Genomic DNA, 17632 nt, shown 5'->3' with positions numbered 1-17632 from the left:
TTCCTCAAGAAAGGCTTGTCAGCGTGGATTTGCTTCACTGCCATGTTCCAGCTGCTTTCTTCTTCACAAGAGAAGAGCCAGTCTAATAACAGTTTTAAAACCAGGCCACTCAGTGGAGGTGGGGCAGGCAGATTTAAATCTTTAAGAGCGTTCAGTGAGTGCAGAATTTACCCATCAGACAGCTGAGTTGTGCTCTTCTGGCAACTGACCATTCGAAATTTTGCGCCAGCATTCCCCAACCTGGGGTCTTCCAGATGGTTTAGATGTCAGCTCCCAGGGACATAGACAATGGACAGGGGTGGCTATAGCTCAAAACATCTTGAGAGTAGCTGGTTGGGGAAGTATTAATCCCACACTGGCATTAAGCCAGAGTAGTTTCCCAGGCCTTGAGTTGCTCCAAGCAGCCTGTAGGCAACCTCGGTGGATATATGAAGTTTCCTTGGTCAAGCTTAGACTATTATTCCAAGACTGTTGGCCTTACAGCAGCACTTCCCACATCTCAAGCCCTTGGCACTGCTTCCCAAGATCCTTTCAACTGGAGTTGCCAGGGACCTTGTACACACACAAAGCAGGTGCTTCATACTGAGCTATAGGCCTTCGCCGCCTTCTTCTGACAACTATGCAATCCACTTTGGTTTGTATCAAAATATCCAGAAAACTCTGGGATAATCAACAGGGATTTTCCTAGACCATCAGTGAATAACTTTCCAAATATTGGCCAGCCAGCCAGCTTGTCGCTCAAGACTCTCTAGATCAGCCTTTCTCAACCTTGGGTCCCCAGACGTTTTTGGACTACAACTCCCATCATCCCTGGCCAATGGTCCTGCTAGCTAGAGGAATCATTTTGTCAATTTGTCATTATAGGTAAGGTAAAGGCAAAGGAACCCTGGATGGTTAAGTCCAGTCAAAGGCGACTATGGAGTTGCAGCACTCATCTCATTTTCAGGCCAAGGGAGCCGGTGTTTATCCACAGACAGCTTTCTGGGTCATGTGGCCAGCATGACTAAACCACTTCTGGTGCGATGGAACACCATGACAGAAGCCAGAGTGCATGGAAACGCCATATGCCTTCCCGCCAGAGTGGTACCTATTTATCTGCTTCCACTGGCGTGCTTTTGAAATGTTAGGTTAGGCAGGAGCTGGGACAGAGCAACAGGAGCTCACCCTGTTGTGCGGATTCAAACCGCTGACCTTCTGATCCACAAGCCCAAGAGGCTCAGTGGTTTAGATGCCACCCAGATCCCTAATTTGTCATATGACATGATTAAATGATTTTCCTATGCATAGAAACTAGCCAGGCAAGTAGAAGGCTGGAACAGTGTTTAGTTTTCTAATTAAATACTACCCATCCACCTCTGCAGTGGTGACTACTCAATCATATAATCCCCATCTGTCTGCAGTGGGATAGTCCAGAACAGTTAATGATGATGATACCAGCAGGGCCGTCTTAAGCATATCTGGCACAGTGGTGGAAAGATCCCTCCAGCCCCCCCCCCATTTCCCAGAGTTGTCAGCCTTTTCCCAAGCCTCTGCGGGGATTTCTCTCCTCCCGCGGGGGCTTGGGAAGGAAGCTGCACATCCGCCAGCCATATAGTTGGCGGGGCACAGCTGGCAGGCATGCAGGAGGGAAAAGGGAGGCTGCTGGCAAAGCGGCGCAGCTCCCCCACTCACTGGGGCGCCCCTGAGAGGCAGGCGCCCTGGCACAATGCACCAGTAAACCCAATGGAAAAGACGGCTCTGGATACCAGGAGGAAGGGAGTAAATTGACAAAAACTCCAATGCTTTAAAAAAAATGATAGAGGTATGTGAGTTATTGTTTTGCAACACTGAAGATTCCTGTCATCTTTAAACATTCACAGTTTTGTATCACTGGAATGCGAAGAGCACAGTATTAAGACTGCATTGGGTTGTGTTGCCCTCTAATTTGAATAGCTTCAACCCAAAATGCCTTGGAGACAGCTTCTTCCCAGGCATTTTTCAGATCCTCTGAAAGTGCCTCTTATTAATGACACCAGCCATACATCACGTTACAACAGCAAAGATACAAAAAGATGCATGCTTTGTGGGTCCCCACCACAATCACCACAATAGGGGAACTTGAACTCTCTGCAGAATTCCCCAGACCCTGAGCGCCTTAAGAAACACTGCAAAACAGCCAGGGCCATTTTGAGGGGCTCAACAGTTAAGTCAGGAAAGGGCTTTTAAAAAACCACACCAAATTTCTTTAATATATTGTATGTTTTGCTATGTCTTTCTGTTCTTGCAATTTATTATGCTGCCACCCCAGGAAAAAAGCATTTGGAGTAGGGGCAGGAAATGCATATTAATAAATAAACATAGATAGCTTCTTACCTTAAGTTCTTCAGCATCAATATAGCCACTGTGGTCACTATCATATTTTCTCCATGTCTGGAATTGAGAAGTTAGCCATTAAAACTAAATCAAGCACAACCAAAAACACTTCTTTCAACGTGGCAATTTAATTTTACAAAATGCAAAAATTTATATAGATTACCTGCATGAAGTCTTCACTTGATTTCAGCTGCTGGCACCTAAAGAATAAGAGGAAGTTTTCTTCTGTTGGTAATATCTGAGCAAGCTGTAAAAGATTTAAGACTGAATTATATCAATTGTTTGTCAAATAAATGTAATACATACTACGGCTTTAGGAGAGAAAAAATGTTTTAAAAATTCAAGTAACTTGCATATTGATCAATGATCTGCAAATACCAAGTACAATCCACCAGGATTTTCTGTGCATACCACATTGAAACAAACTGTTGCACAATAAACTGAAACTTCGAAATATTCTATGTAATTATGCTGCCAAAGGAAGGAAGCAGAAGTTCAATCTATAATATTTGCAGACAGAGCCTTCAGTGGAAGACGTTCTTCCATTCTACTTTTGGCTCCAAGGTGCTGCAGAACTTTAAAACTGCTGCATGTTTTCCTTTAATACACCTGAATTTTGTCACAATATTCATTTTTCCCCCTTTCAAATAATGTAAGAGTATATGAAGAATATATCTAGTCCAACATTTTGCTCCCCCCCCCCCCAGTGACCAGCCAAATATCTAGGAGAAACCCACAAGCAGGGCATGAATGCAATCAGCCCCTTCTGCTGTTGACCCCCTGTAACTTCTGTTCAGAGCTATATAATTTTCATGACTGAAAAGGCATAAAAATAGTTTGCATTGAATTATGCAGGGGCGGGGATGGTGTTTGATGGACAATCAAAAGCAAGGTCAGCCCAATACATTTTTGCATTTGAGGAGAACTGCAAACTGGTGCCTCCCTCTCTCCTCCAGGGAAGAAGGGGCGAATAAAGATCTATTCAGGAAAAAGGGGGGGGGAGAAATAAATATCTACATTGGGATCTGTTGCCCCATGGATCCTGCTGCCTGAGGCAGTTGCCTCGCCTTGCCTCAGGAGTGGGCCAGCCCTGATCAAAAACTTTCTTTTGAAATGGTCTAATGGTTTCAACCAGCTTCAGATATCCGTATCAAAGTGATATTTGGGGGAATCTTCACTGCATTCCAAGAATCCCTTTAAATTACAGTTTTTGATGGGATACAGATATGGAGGAAAAGGAAGTACCTTGTAGTTCTTCCACTGCTGTCTCATAAACATAATATTCACATTTCACATCCAGCAAACTGTTCCTAAATTGAGAGCTCCTTTCTGCATCACCAGGACTGCAGGGTGTGAATGTTCTATTTCAGACAGGATGGACATGAAAGGGAACAGGAAGTACAAGACCGCCGTGCTTCCTGTTCCTTCCTCCCTCACATCAGTGCCATGTCCAAAACTGTCCTTCAGTGACTTCTGAGATTTGGACTTAAAATTATGTCACTTTTGACCTTCTCCCTTGTCCCAACCCCAAGTTCAGTTCCTCGCTTATTGCCTTTACTTGAGCTTCATGGCTGCAGTACACTGGGACCTTAGTTGTCCCCAGCTCCCGTCTCCTAATCCACAGGCTCTTGCTTTAACACATTTAGATGAGCTAGAAATAGAATGCCTTTGTCTGGAGGGTTGTCTTTGCAAAGGGTTTCTTATAAGCACAGTTCTCAAAGCATAACCTCAATATCCTCATGCTTTTCTAAGTATTTCAGAAAGGAACTATTCAAGTTGCCCAGACCAATGGGAAACACTGAAAGCCAAGTATTGAATTGCAATGTTTGGTATTTAGATTATTTTTTTAAAAAAAAGTAAACTCAAGGTTTTATTTCACATAAAAGAATACTTGAAATGGATGCTGACTTTTCACATGAGGTTTGAGAGACCTAAACACTCAGGCAAACGAACATTCTGGCAGCTGACAACCTTCTAATGCCACACTGGAATTCAAAATATTTAATTTTCTGCTTCAAATTAGACTGGTGAACCAATGTTTTAGTAAAATCAATGCATAAGCTAACTCGGGATACTTCCAAATCAATATGTCACTTTATCTAATGACTTTCCTTCAAATATATTGATATATATTAAGAACATTTTCAGTGGTTGATATCAAGGCCCAACTTTCTATCTGTATTTTTAAAAAATGCTGCTTGGCAATGAGATGGCAATCTTTTTTTCACCTTTTCTTGGGGGGGGGATTGACAAAAATATTTAAAATACAAAAATAACAAAGTACACACATACACACACACAAAACAATAAAAACATAGAAATGCTAAAAGTGCTCATCCACCAACGTAGAGAAGTATCATTCCCCACCCTACTAAAAGATGAGCACCAAAACAGGCCATAAATAATCTCATATAACAATCTTAAAAACCTGGGAGAACAGGAAATGTCTTTGCCTAGTGATTAAAAGTTGACATTGTTGGTGCTGGTTGAACTTCCACAGGGAGAGCATTTCACAATTGGAGAGATGTCGCTGAAAAGACCTGTTTTCTCCTTCTATTCAATTAACGAGAACAGAGGAAACCCCACCAAAGCTATCAGAGCTTGGCATCATTGGGCACCTGCTGAGCCCGTCACCCAGTAGGGATGGGGAATCCGTGGACCTTCCAACGTTTCTGAATTCCAGTTCTACTTCAATCCCAGCTAGCCTGGCCAATGACCAAAGATGATGGGCGTCTGTCACATACTCCATCCCTGAATTCAGCTGCCCTGCTGCCAGCCCATGGAGCCTCTTGGCCCTCTTGCTGCTCCACCTTGTGATTTCTTCATGTTCACCTGCCCTCTCTGAGCAAATAGTGAAAGGAGCGAGGAGAAGGAGCAGCAACCTCTGCACACATGGTTCTCTCTCTGGGAAGTGGCCCCCATTGGGCCCCCATGGAGAAGCAAGCAAATGGCCAGTGGCAACACAGGAAAGGAGGAGGGCGGCTCCCCGAAGCAAAGGTCCCACAAAATCTGGAACTAGCACAGAAACGCAAGACAACATCCAAATGCATCCACCCCTCACAGTTCTGGAGGTTTAAAATCAGGTGTGGGGAACCTTTCGCCATCCAGATATTACTGAACTCCAACTCCCACCAGCCCAAGAGGGGATGAAGGGAGTTATGGCATTTTTGGGTGGCTAAAGGTTCCCCACACCTGTTTTAAAGAAATGAATCTTCCTGGGTTGACTTATTCAGTATTGTTTATGAAATAGATCGAGAGACAGACATATTGCAAAGTTTATTGGGGCTTCTGTGCTACTGCAAGTGACCCTAGTCCAAACACTCCACTGCTGTGTATGTGTTCTTGCACAGAAGCTGCACAGAGTTCAGTAATATATGAATACAGATGACAAACCATGCTAATTAAGTCACCTGTCTTTACGTCTCTCTCAGCCTGCAACAGTGATTATACATGAAAATGCAGCAACTGCAGCAATTTTGCCATCAGTAAGGAAGCAGCTTTAGAAATCGGTATGGATATGACTTTTAAAAAATTCTCTTTATACAGTCTTTCTTGGAATTCGGCTTGAGAAAGATGGATCTAGCAGCCAAGATTACTTTTAAGAAACAGTCTCTACCTTTTACTGGAAATTACAGGATTCTGCCCACCCCCATTTACCAAGCTGCAGTGCAAAACTCCAGCTGAAATATAATAGCAATAATTCAGAGAATCTGCCTTAGTATAACTGGAAATAAACTGCTGCCAAGGCAGTCTTGTGTATCTCTTACTTTCAGCATTTTAATTTGTCTCTCTGAATGTTAACTTTTGTATGTTTCAAAGATTGAAATGAGTCCTTGTGGGAAGTTTTGGTAGAGGCAAAACGCTGGAGTGGATTATATAATCCAGAATGGATTCATCATGGCTCAGATCTCAGTGTGACAGGAAGTTAATAACGCTTTGTACAGCCTGAGTCTTCTGAGTAACAACAACACCCCTTTGCCGCTCTGGACACAAGCTGGCCAGGTCTGCTCAAGACAGTGTGTTGCCCAAGTCAAATACAGGAAAATGCCACACTCATGCACATCCAATGTACAGAAGATGTGCATTTGAATCTTATTTGTACATCGCCAATGGCACAGCATCCTACACTGCACCAGAGAGCAGCAGGCTAGCACAGAATTACACTCCCAGCTTTGTCCGCTCATCACTCCTTAGCACTAGCTGCCTCACTCTGTCTAATGGTAGTCTAATGTCTAATGGTACTGAGACTGGCCCAAATGGCACTGGGGAAGATAGGGAACCAAATGGAACCACAGTATGCCTTCAAAGCCTCCAAAATACCACCAATATATTGTTGCCTGTTGTGCCGCCGGGTATTACTGGTATATTCTCAGTTACTGTGCTATTACTCCAAAGTTCCAAAACCTGTTGAGTCCTGGATCTGCTCTGGAAATAGCTGCATCCCAGCCTAGATTCAAACTTGTGACTAGTAACAGAGCAATTCTGTCCCTTGTTAAGTTAAAATCATGGGCTGCACTTGCTTACGTTTCTGACCCCCCACCCATTCCAAAAAGGTTAATTGAATATTACCAAGAAAAGATGGAGGGAACGGCAGAATTAAGATTCTAATGCAGAGAACTGGGCCAGTCAATTACTGGGCGTGGATCATAGCACGTATTTCACATGGAGGAGCTTTCTGGTTCAATCCTCATTACATAGGAACCTAGTAAGCTGCCTCATACCAAATGAGGCCATTGGCCCATCTAGCACAATATTGTCTACACTGATTGCCAGCAGCTCTCCAGAGTTTCAGGCAAGATTTTTTACCAGCCCTACTGGAGATGCCAGGGATTGAATGCAATGCAAAACTGGTATTCTACTGGTATTCCACTGCAAAACAGGTACTTCTGCATGCAAAACAGGTATTCTACTGAGCTGCAGGGTATACTGAGCTACAGTATACCCAGTCTATAGGATTCTGTATTTTGGGAACTGGAAAGGCATCTGAGAGCTGGAGAGATGCTGCCACTCAGAATATTACGCTAGATGGATAAACAGAACTGGTTTAAAACAAAAACAACAACCCAGCTTCCTATATTATGGAAGGGTGCACTTGGTAGAACAGTTCTTCCACCAACACATGTATTACAGATCAACAAATTATCACTCATTTCTGCAGTCCCAGAAAAAATCAGGACACTGATTATTAGCGCCTTATGACCCACACCAAGCCATACGCAATCAACTAGCCACATGGCAGCCTAGTAGGGATTCAGTAAATCTCATGGCTTTGCCGTTTGGCTGTATCTGAAAAATGACAGGGTTTCCAAGCACCACATAGGTACCATGGATGACTAATGGGCTACAAATTATAGAGGTCTGCCTTTAGGAGTGAAAGTGCTATGAAAAAAATGTTATTTCTAGAGAGGAATTTATTCTGTTCTGTAGTGAAACAGTTTTTAAAAATTACTTCTTATGTGGATTACTAAATGAACCTCTAGTTTGTATTCTGTTCTGTTGTGAAATGATTAGATAGATAAATAGTGCTTGTGTACACACTTTTAAAAAGAAAAGAAAAGCAAAACAAGGAAAAGGTGTATTTCCAACATTACATCCCTTCCTCCTACCACCCAACCACCTTTCCCTAGCAGAAAAAAAGCTATTGAATCATTCAAACATGGAATGATTGCAGGTTGAGAATGTTAAAGGATGGGCTTTTGAAACCCCATCTCGGTGCAGGCAGTGACTTGAACAAATAAGCTGGAGTGCTGGGAGGGGGAGCCTTTTAGAAGAACAAGTGGCTTGTCAAATTCTACACATTAGCCCGAGGGCAATGGATAAAAGCTCAGGGAGGAACCACACTAATGCAGGCTCCTGAAGATGCTCCCAGAATTTCCTTTAACTTGAGCAGCAGCAGCAGTGCTGAAAATGCCTTAAACTATTCAGCTTGCCTTTTAACGAGCTTAAATATTGTCTCACAAGAAAACATATTTTGGAAACAGAAGGTATCTTGGGCCACCTTGGAGGAGGAAAAAAATCACAGAAAGCAAGGGGTGAGCATTCTTAAATGCTCCTTTAAATTAAAACAAAACAAAACAAACTACAACCCACACCAAAAATAACCCTCCTAAAACTGCATTTAAGTGATTTATGCTAGGAAATAAATTATGCCAGTCTCATTTTCTATTTACTAATCAAGAATGATAGTTGTACTAAAGATTACTTAATTCTACATCATTATCTTTTCTCAGAGGTAAGTCCCACTGAGGTAAATCCCAGTGAGTTCAATTGGTTTTACTCCTAAAAAAGTGATTCTTAATGCTATTTACTGCTTTTATCCTGCTGTATGGTTTTCTTTAAATTAATCTTCTTCTGACATTGTTTTTAGTAGTTCTGATGGGGTAGTTCTTGTTGCCTGAAGATTCATTGCCTCCATCTTTCATAGGATATCTTCCCTTTGACTCTCCAGTTCCCTTCGTCCTTTTTCAAAGGACGAGGCTTTGCAACTAGAGCTGTCTTTTTAAATATCTGTACTATAAGCTATTGAATCTGCCTTGAACTTTTGGATTCATAATTCACTGTTGAATCAATAAAAATAAATACATCACTCTATGAATGTATTTATAGGACTTCACATGCACAACTCTTGTGAAGCTTCATTCTATGCACATCTGCTTGGACAGAAGTCCACATTTATTTACAGTCTACATCTTAGTTCTCAATGAATGGCTATTCTAATATTCAGATTTACATCAGCAATCAGATACTTGGTCCCTATTAACCTTTCTTACTGACAGCAATGGCTATTGAGAGCATTCACAAGTGAGATAATCACATCGATAATCACATCGTTCGAGAATCAACCTTGTATGGTTTTACTAGTGTCCAGTTATTGGAGAAGAATTAGAAACAAGAACTCTCATTTCTTGCCTATTATGACAATGACTGACATCTTTCTTGAATGAAGATTGTATTTTTACAATTATTTTAAACAACAGGAGTAAGTTTCAAGATCAAGCTAAGCTGGTTTGCAAAGCAAGATCTACTGTTTTCTATACTTCAGTTTCAATGAACATTTAAAAAGGGCATTATATAACCAGTCAATGGCTGAAGCTGCTATACAAAACCATATCCAACACACTGGGCATGATTTAACCATACCTAAGCATGTTTAGGCCTCACTGAACAATATACAGCAAACTCCAAAAATGAAACAAAATCATTCTTCATATCATTGTTTACTCAAATTAAGTCCAGACCAGAAAGGTTTTTGCTGTGAGGTTTCCATTGAAAAGCAGTTTTAGAAAATGTCAGCCTAAACAAAATATTATTCAAGCAGCTAAACATTTTTGGCAATTTGAATTTCTTAAAAAGAGATGCCCCCTTTTTGTCTCTGCTTTGATATTTCTAACCTGTTTTCTCTAATGATTTTGTTTATGCTTGATTTTGCATTTATGTTGTTGTTGTTGTTGTTGTTGTTGTTGTTGTTGTTGTTATGCAAAACAGTCTCAAGATTAAATGCCATCAAGAATTGGGTTGTTGTTGTTTACATGGATAACTTCAGAATGAAAACACTGAAATGTTTTCGTATTAAAATGATGATAAGTTCATAAATTTCATAATAAAAGATAATAAAATGAAGAAAACCATTTCCCAAGAAACATCAAAAGCAAGTAATACAAATATTTGCAGACATGCTTATATCACTGCAGAGCTATGACCAACATGAATAAACAAATTCATTAAATGGCAGTAAGTAAACCAGTTAGCTTACCTCTACAATTCCTATCTTTCCATCAGAACTTGCAAACTGGTCCACAAATTTTTTCATTTCTGGGGTCAGGTCCTATAAATGTGCAATACAATGATTATTACTTAAAAGAAAGCCAAAGACACAATCCATTGCAGGAATGTCTCCTGCACAATTTCCACAGAAATGAATGATGCTAAAGGAGCTTCCCAGTAGGTTGTACCCTATGCAGTTTCTTAAAACTAAGGAGTCATATAATTAATTAAGAACCTACCCTGATGGTTCTGCCACGTCTAGTAATATCCTGAGCCTAAAACCATGTGCCTTAAGGGCTTTAACTGCTCCAAAATTAAACACTAAGCTGCAGAATTTCTTCTTTCAGATTTTCCAGAATGTTGTTAAATGTAAAGTTATACACAGTGCCATATAATATATATATATATATATATATTTTTTATCCAGCAATGAATGCAAAAACATTGACTATTGTGCTTTCCCACCATTTAAAGTCTCTCCCCCTTTCTTAGTGATATTTGCATCACTTTGCAAAAGCTGCGAAAAACGGGCCACACCCATGTTGCTGAGCCAACCAGGTGAGCACTCCTTCAGTCCTTCCTACTTGACTAGTTGGGACAGGATATGGACCGACATGTACATTTGGATTCACATCCAAAAGAATATTCCATTGGAAATGATGCAGTCAGTATAGGATACATCCTTATCTGAATATGCAGCTCTATCCTTCATTCTACCCCAGATGGGCAATGGGAGCAGAGTCCCTCCTTCCTTCCCCATTGAGAGTGTGGGCAGTAGGAGGGTTCCATTTGCACTCAGTGATATTGTCACACAGTAAAATCTGATTGGCTACATAGCCCCAAGATGCCATCATGTTCTTGACAGTATATCCGATTAACTAGAATCATGCAATGAAGAGGACTTTTCCAGTAAAAACAAAAATCAGCACTAGCTGACGAAGAACACAAAGGACACAAACAGGCTGGATAAAGTGTGCAAAAGAGGAAAAGGTAGAGGTTTTCCACTCACAGTTTCACTTGCCTTAGAACAGCTGTTTTTCCTTACAAAAATTCAACCTCACAAAAATTCAGCCCAATTTAAACATGCAATTGCTCTCTCTCTCTCCACCCTGCTAACACAGAGATAGTTAAAACTATTTTCAAGCAAGTAAATATATAAAAACTATTAAGCTTCTAGAGAATTAAGTTTCTTAATTCATAAAACAACATCAGTATAATTCATTTTATGTTACAGTCAATGTCCAAAATTTGACCTGGTTTTACATTCATGCATGAATTCTGACCATCTCAGACAAATTTAATAAATGTATGTAGAATGCCATTTTATGAACATATAGCAGTGAATGTTGACAATCACATGGAACCGACTGTCAACTCTGACAGATGTATCTCTGAGTCTTTTGACGTTTATGAAATTTGTCTGGGCTTGTCCACAATCACTTGTCACTGTTAACATTGATCAAATTGTGGACACTCACAGTAGCATACACTGTCTCTCATCATCACTGCAAATTTCATTCAAAAGGAGTTTGTTAATCATCATCATCAGTGTTTTCTTCAGTTTAATAAACAAAAACCTCCCTTCCACAGTTCCACTACCTGGCTGTGAGATGAATCACATATCTAAGATGAATCACATATATGAGACAGTGGTTCATTGTCAGCTGGGTGCCAATGTCTGTATAGTCTGAGCCTGTGTATGGACTCAAAAGTGAGTCCCACTAAATTCACAGGGACCTCTTCCCAAGCAACTGTGCATGAGACTGCAGCCTTTGGACTCAGAGCCTAAGGATGCCTTTTTTGGAAGTCAGTCCCACTGAAATCAGGGGCACTTCCTCTTGAGAAACTTGCATAGGGTCAGGCTGCTAGGTGCCCTGCACCACTGAATTCACTTCTGTTTTCCTACCAGAAATCCACACTAGTTATTTCAAATGTGCAGTGAAAACAAATAACGCTGTATTCTCAAAGATACTGAAGTGAAAAAGATTGCTACTGGCAGGTATAAAATTAGCACAACTATGGAAGGCATCTACAGGCGCCGCTGAAATATTTTCTTAGATCTTATTCGCCATGAATAATAGATCCCTGAACAATGCACACTTCGCTATGGTCTATTTCCCAATTCTGTGGTGAGCAGTTTGAGTTTTTAATGTGTGTGTCCCACCCCCATAAGAAAGGTGTGTTTGTATCCTTGCATGCATTGTACTGAAAAGTCAAGCAAGTACAGCAAGGTGGGTAACTCAGCAAGGGGACCTCTACCACTCTTTGCATTATTTGGGAGGAATGGAGTGTTCCACATGGAGTTCAGGCACCTATACCGCAGAGGCATTAAAGCCCAGAAAGGCCATTGGGTCAGCTCCAACATCTCCATCTCCATCTCCTCCCTTATGTCCACATAGTGAGGCCAAATGTCTGAAGGAAAGATTCTTCATGTGTACATTTGAACATGCGTGGAATCGTCTCCCAGATCAGTGACTCTAAGCAATCAGAACCACGATTTCAGGGAGGATTCTAAGGGAGTTCAGTTGAATGCATGAAGATCCCTCCCTTCAGGCCTTCCTGTTCAATGTTGAGAGGTTAAAGAGGAGTCCCTGAGGATCTGCCACCCCAATACTCCATGCTTTATTCCTCCATACATTCTTTGAATGCCCAAGCAGGGCTTAAGAGAAGCATAATGAACATTATATCCAAGCTACAGCTAGTTAATGGTTAAGCATCAAGTTGTTACTAAGCAGCTGTGTTCACACTTCATTGTACTGGGCACTTGTCAGTCAGGCATAAAGCACAACTGAAAGCAGATCTTAAGACAAATCTTCCCCAGATGTCTTTGTGCATCATCTTGCTGCCCAGAAACAATTCCCAAAGCAATGCATTTTCAGAATTTATTGATGAGGTAAATTTGAAGCATGGAAGATTAACTATATAGATTTTTGGAGCTTCTGAAACATCTTCCTTTACTATGCATACAGTCCAGTCCTATGACTGATATAAATACTTAAGACTCACCAAACTCTGTGAGACTTACTCATAAGCAAACATACATAGGATTGTAGAAACCTTATTTTCTTTAATTTATTAGGGGTTAAGAATTGCAGAAGAAAAGAAGTTCTCCACGGGGCAGGGCGGGGGCGGGGGACTTTGGCAGACCTACAGAATATACGCTGCATATCCTACAGGGGAGTATTCATTTTCACCCATTAATCCTACCCACCAAGTCTATGCCAAAACATAATTAAGACAAATATACTACAAGTCATGAATATTGGGAGGAAAGAGAATTAAGCAGTCTTTTTTAAACAAAACAAAAAAACCTGGAAATATAGACAAGATATGCAAGGTGAAAAGATTTAAATTTAAGTTGTAAAAAATGCATAAAGTACTGTTGTTAAGGGAAAGGAACAATAGCTTTCTGAAATGCAAGCAAAATCGAAGTTTTTGTTGCGTGTGTACGAAAAGAATGGTAAAACCACAAAAATTGCTTAGAACATACATTAATTTTGCCACACATCACTTTTGAGAAGGGACACGAAACTCAAAAGCTGCTTGAAATAGTATCCAGTGAAACAAGATGTGTGAACTAAAGAAATATATGCAAAACAAGCCTTTCAAATCCAAGAATCAGATTAGATGTGAAACCACTGATAGTCTGACATGCATTAGTCCAGAAAAAGAGAAAAGCTTCAAGGATCAAGAAGCTAAGAATGATCCAATGAGAGAACTGAACTTTTGGTGCTGTTCTTTTCAGAAAATTCCAGAAATAGTCTTGTCCAGAAGCAATGTCAATGGAAAACAAGAACACCTGAGCACTTTCAAAGCAGGCATAAAAAGGGAAATATAACACTGTGGGTGGCACACAAGAAAGTGCCTACAGAGATTTTATATATCACTTTGAGAGCACTTGAATTTGTTAATAGGAGTCTGACACCATTTTCAAACCTGGGGGGAAATGGGATGAATGCCTTATAAAAAATGCAATCTTTTCAGTTGAATGAAGAACTTATTAAACAGAGAGTAGATTTAATAGTGATTGCTTCTAAAAGTAAATTATGAATCTATTTTTCTCTTATGACACATATTGCAAAGCCAAAAGTGAAAACAGTGCAGAAACCTCAAAAATAAAAAAGTATATGATAGGGACCAGCCATCACTTCATTTGAAAAATAATTGAAGTTATTACAAATCCATTTTTGTATCACATCTTCAGGTCCTTGATAGCAATAATAAATATGTATTTTATAATGCTTGATTACAATTTTTGTAGGCAGCCTCAACTGTACGCACATAAATTGTAAACTTGTAGATAGACTCAAACTTTCACTTATGCAGTCAACTCACAATCATTAAAGGACAGCTCAAATGTATTTTAATGTTGGAATAATCTTACAGGAACTGTGTAAATATTTTACAAATACACATCCTTGGTAATATACAACACCAGTCAAATTTGAAGTACACTGATCAGTTGAATTCAATGATCTCAAATTCATTGATTTCAGTCAGTCTATTCCAAGTGTGACTTGGTCAGATATCACTGGATAACTTCAGCTTTATTTCAAGGGACACTGACTATCTTTCAGAGCTGAGCTCTCTTAATTGGATTTTCATTGCATTTGGCACATAATCTTAAGCCTGACTCTCAATACTTCATTTTTCTTATTTCTCTGAATGATATATTCATTAACTAGCAAGCCTATTTTCCCATTTCCTTTTCCGATAGGAGATAGTTTCTTATTTCAAACAGGGATAGCAGTTAATATGTTTTGCATTATTTTAAAACTTTTTGCTTAAAATTCCCAAACATCTCCTACCTTTAACGCCAAATAACACATCAATGATTACCATTTTAATCACCCCCATTTTCCCCAGTAAACATGTTCATCACCTGCAACAGTCAGATAACCCTGTTTTGTCCTAATATTCCACTATCCTAAAACCAAACTATTATCTAATATCTAGTTAGTTCTAGTTACAACTAATCTGCAGATCTGTTTATTGGCCACCAAGGGGCAGAAATGTATTTCAGCCAACATATTAACAATGCATCCAGCTAATTTTGAATTTCTTCTTAACCACTGGGGTGGGGAAAACTGAGGAAGCAACAGAACAATCGTTTCCTTGCACATTTTTGTACATCACTTTAAGAACTCCAGTATCACCTGGTTTGCTCTTGTAGAAGGACCCAAGAAACTTTCTTATCTAGTTCCCATCTCCCCCAGATTTCCCAAAGTCACTTTTCCTTTGATAATCGCTAGGTCATATTCACCTGCACTTTACACCAGAGGTATGCACCCAGAACGGGTGCCGCCTCGTTGCTGGAGTTCACCTGAGGATAGTTCCTCTACTTTAATGAAGATGAGATAAAGCAACGGGGGAAAGAAATCTTAACCTACCAAGCCTGCTTTCTTTCGCGCCTGCTGCAATTCCTGGATAAAACACTGCAGCTCCTTTCCATCCATGTACCCATTGCCTGCAACACAAAGAAAAGGGAGAGCATCGCTCGTTACAGCTGCGGAGGTTTAGCTCACTCTCCCTTACCAGCTGGAAAAGGTGGGGGGAGGGGGGCATTTGCGCGTTGAAAAACAGCGGTGCCTTTCAACGTGTTTACAGAACTTTCATCTCTCTCTGTCCCCAAGGAAAGCAACATCGCCAGGTAACTTCTAAGGCTATGCATTCTTTATTGAGTGGGTGCGCTTGAACTTTTGAGGTGCCTCCAGAGAGGAAAACGAGGAACCCTGCTTCCAAGAGGGTCCGCTCCCCAGGCACCCAGAGACAGACAGACATAGAGAGAGAGGGAGACAGAGAGAGAGACGAACGGTGCAGCTAAGTCTTCGCAAACGCTTCCCGGTCGTTGCAGCTCGCAGGCAAAAGTTCTGGCACGCGCGCGAGGCAAAGTTTTCCTGCGCGCGGCAGAGGAGTGGCGAGGAAAGTCCTCTTCCCCCCGGGGGCCTCTGTCTCCCCTGCCCAGCCGAGCCCTCGGAGCCCCTCTCCACCCGCTCTTGGGTGCCAAGGTGGGACAGGTTGAGAAGAAGGGGTGGGGGGTTGTAGTCACCATCAGCGTCGTAATGACGCCAGATCTCGAAAAACTGGCTTGCTGAGATCTCCACGCCTTGTAGGTAAGTCTCCGCGGCCATGGCGTGCACCTTTGGGTGGAGGAAGGAGAAAAGGCGGCGACTGGCGGTGGCGGTGCTGCTGCAGCTGCTGGAGATGTCGCTGTCCGCGGTGCTGACTCTCCGCCCGGGCTAGTCACTCCTGGGCGATCTCCGCTGAGCGCGCTCTATTTATCCAGTGCTCCACTCGCCGAGCCACGCCTCCGGAGCGCTCCCTCCCCCCTGCTATCTCCTCGCATTGTTCCACCTCGGTTGCTCTTCCCCGTTCACAAAAGGAGAGGAGGCAGCCTGCCCCTCCCCCCCCACACCACTAGGGACCCAAAAGTGTTAATAATTACACCGGTGACATCATGGAGGTGTTGGGTGGAAAGTGATAAGGATGGCCCAATTCAGTTTTTCCCTTCCTCTTTGCTTACCAGTTCTGGTCTAGGCCAAAGGTCCAGCTAGACCAGGGTAGCCAATGCAGTGTTGTCCGGTGTCGTTGGACTCTGACTCCATCAATCTTAGCCAGCACAGCCACCGGTCAAGGATGATGGGGGTTGTGGTTAGTATCTGAAGGGCACCGTGTTGGCTACCTCTGATCTGGACCAGCATCCTGTTTGCTGTGTTAACTAGTGAGATGCCCACCAGCATAATAGAAAAACAGGCTTCCTATTCTGCACCCCAGGAAGAGGAATCCTGTGGTATACTGCCACTGAACTTGAAGGTTCTGTATAGCCGCTATTGCCAATAGCCATTGATAGACTTCCTCTCTGCAAAGGCATCTTTTGAAGGCATCCAAATCATGTACACTTGAGGACTCTGTAAATTCTTAGGGAGACCAACTGTCCGCCTCAACTACTTACCTGTGAATCTGGAGTAACAGTGGCCCACAGTACAGAGCTGTTATGAAGGTGAATGAAAAGTTTATCCGCACCAAACCTTTAGCCACACCAAACCTTGATAATTAGGTGAGCTAAAGAAACATTGTGTTCTTGCCTACCATCTTCACTGGTGGGCATGTTCAGTCTTCACTGGTGTGCATGCTTTTTGTCTCCTCAAAAATCTTTTATGACTTACACATCCATTAGTCCTTTCAAAGGAAGGTTACCCTGTTAGACAACTTCCGATAGCATGTGAAGCAGAATCTCTAATTTTTTCATCTCTCTGGTAGATTTAGCCAACTGTTCAAACTGTTGCAAATAATAATAATAGCTGCTCACCGTTTTCCTTGAAACATCTGATATCACAAAAATGGATGAAATTAGAAGTTGTCATGCACTGGCTAATGAAAAGGGCTCTGGAGAATATGGGAAGGCGGTATTAATTCAAAGGGGCAGTTTGTTTTGGAAAACACCTTGATGGGTTTTGTGGCTAGGATGTTGACATACTGGAGAAACCCATCTGCACAATTGATAAGTGATTGTTGA

The 17632-nt window shown here is 41.5% G+C and overlaps 1 protein-coding gene across 2 annotated transcripts in view; it reads right to left on the bottom strand.

Moving 5' to 3' along the window:
- CALB1 (calbindin 1) overlaps window positions 1-16379 on the bottom strand; it is a 185011-nt gene extending 168632 nt beyond the window's left edge. For both annotated transcript variants that reach the window (XR_008331429.1, XM_053395705.1), the window contains exons 1-5: window positions 16166-16379; window positions 15507-15583; window positions 10106-10177; window positions 2516-2599; window positions 2353-2409 (exon numbers count right to left, since the gene is read on the bottom strand). Coding sequence is in view for 1 of the 2 variants with exons in the window: in XM_053395705.1 (XP_053251680.1) it covers window positions 2353-2409; window positions 2516-2599; window positions 10106-10177; window positions 15507-15583; window positions 16166-16247 (372 nt within the window). In the remaining variant the exon portion in view is untranslated. The remainder of the gene's footprint in view (window positions 1-2352; window positions 2410-2515; window positions 2600-10105; window positions 10178-15506; window positions 15584-16165) is intronic.
- Between the last annotated feature and the right edge of the window lie 1253 nt (window positions 16380-17632).

This window comes from Podarcis raffonei, chromosome 7 (assembly GCF_027172205.1).
Source record: "Podarcis raffonei isolate rPodRaf1 chromosome 7, rPodRaf1.pri, whole genome shotgun sequence".
Lineage (NCBI taxonomy): Eukaryota > Metazoa > Chordata > Lepidosauria > Squamata > Lacertidae > Podarcis > Podarcis raffonei.
This window is presented reverse-complemented; position numbering and strand designations above follow the sequence as displayed.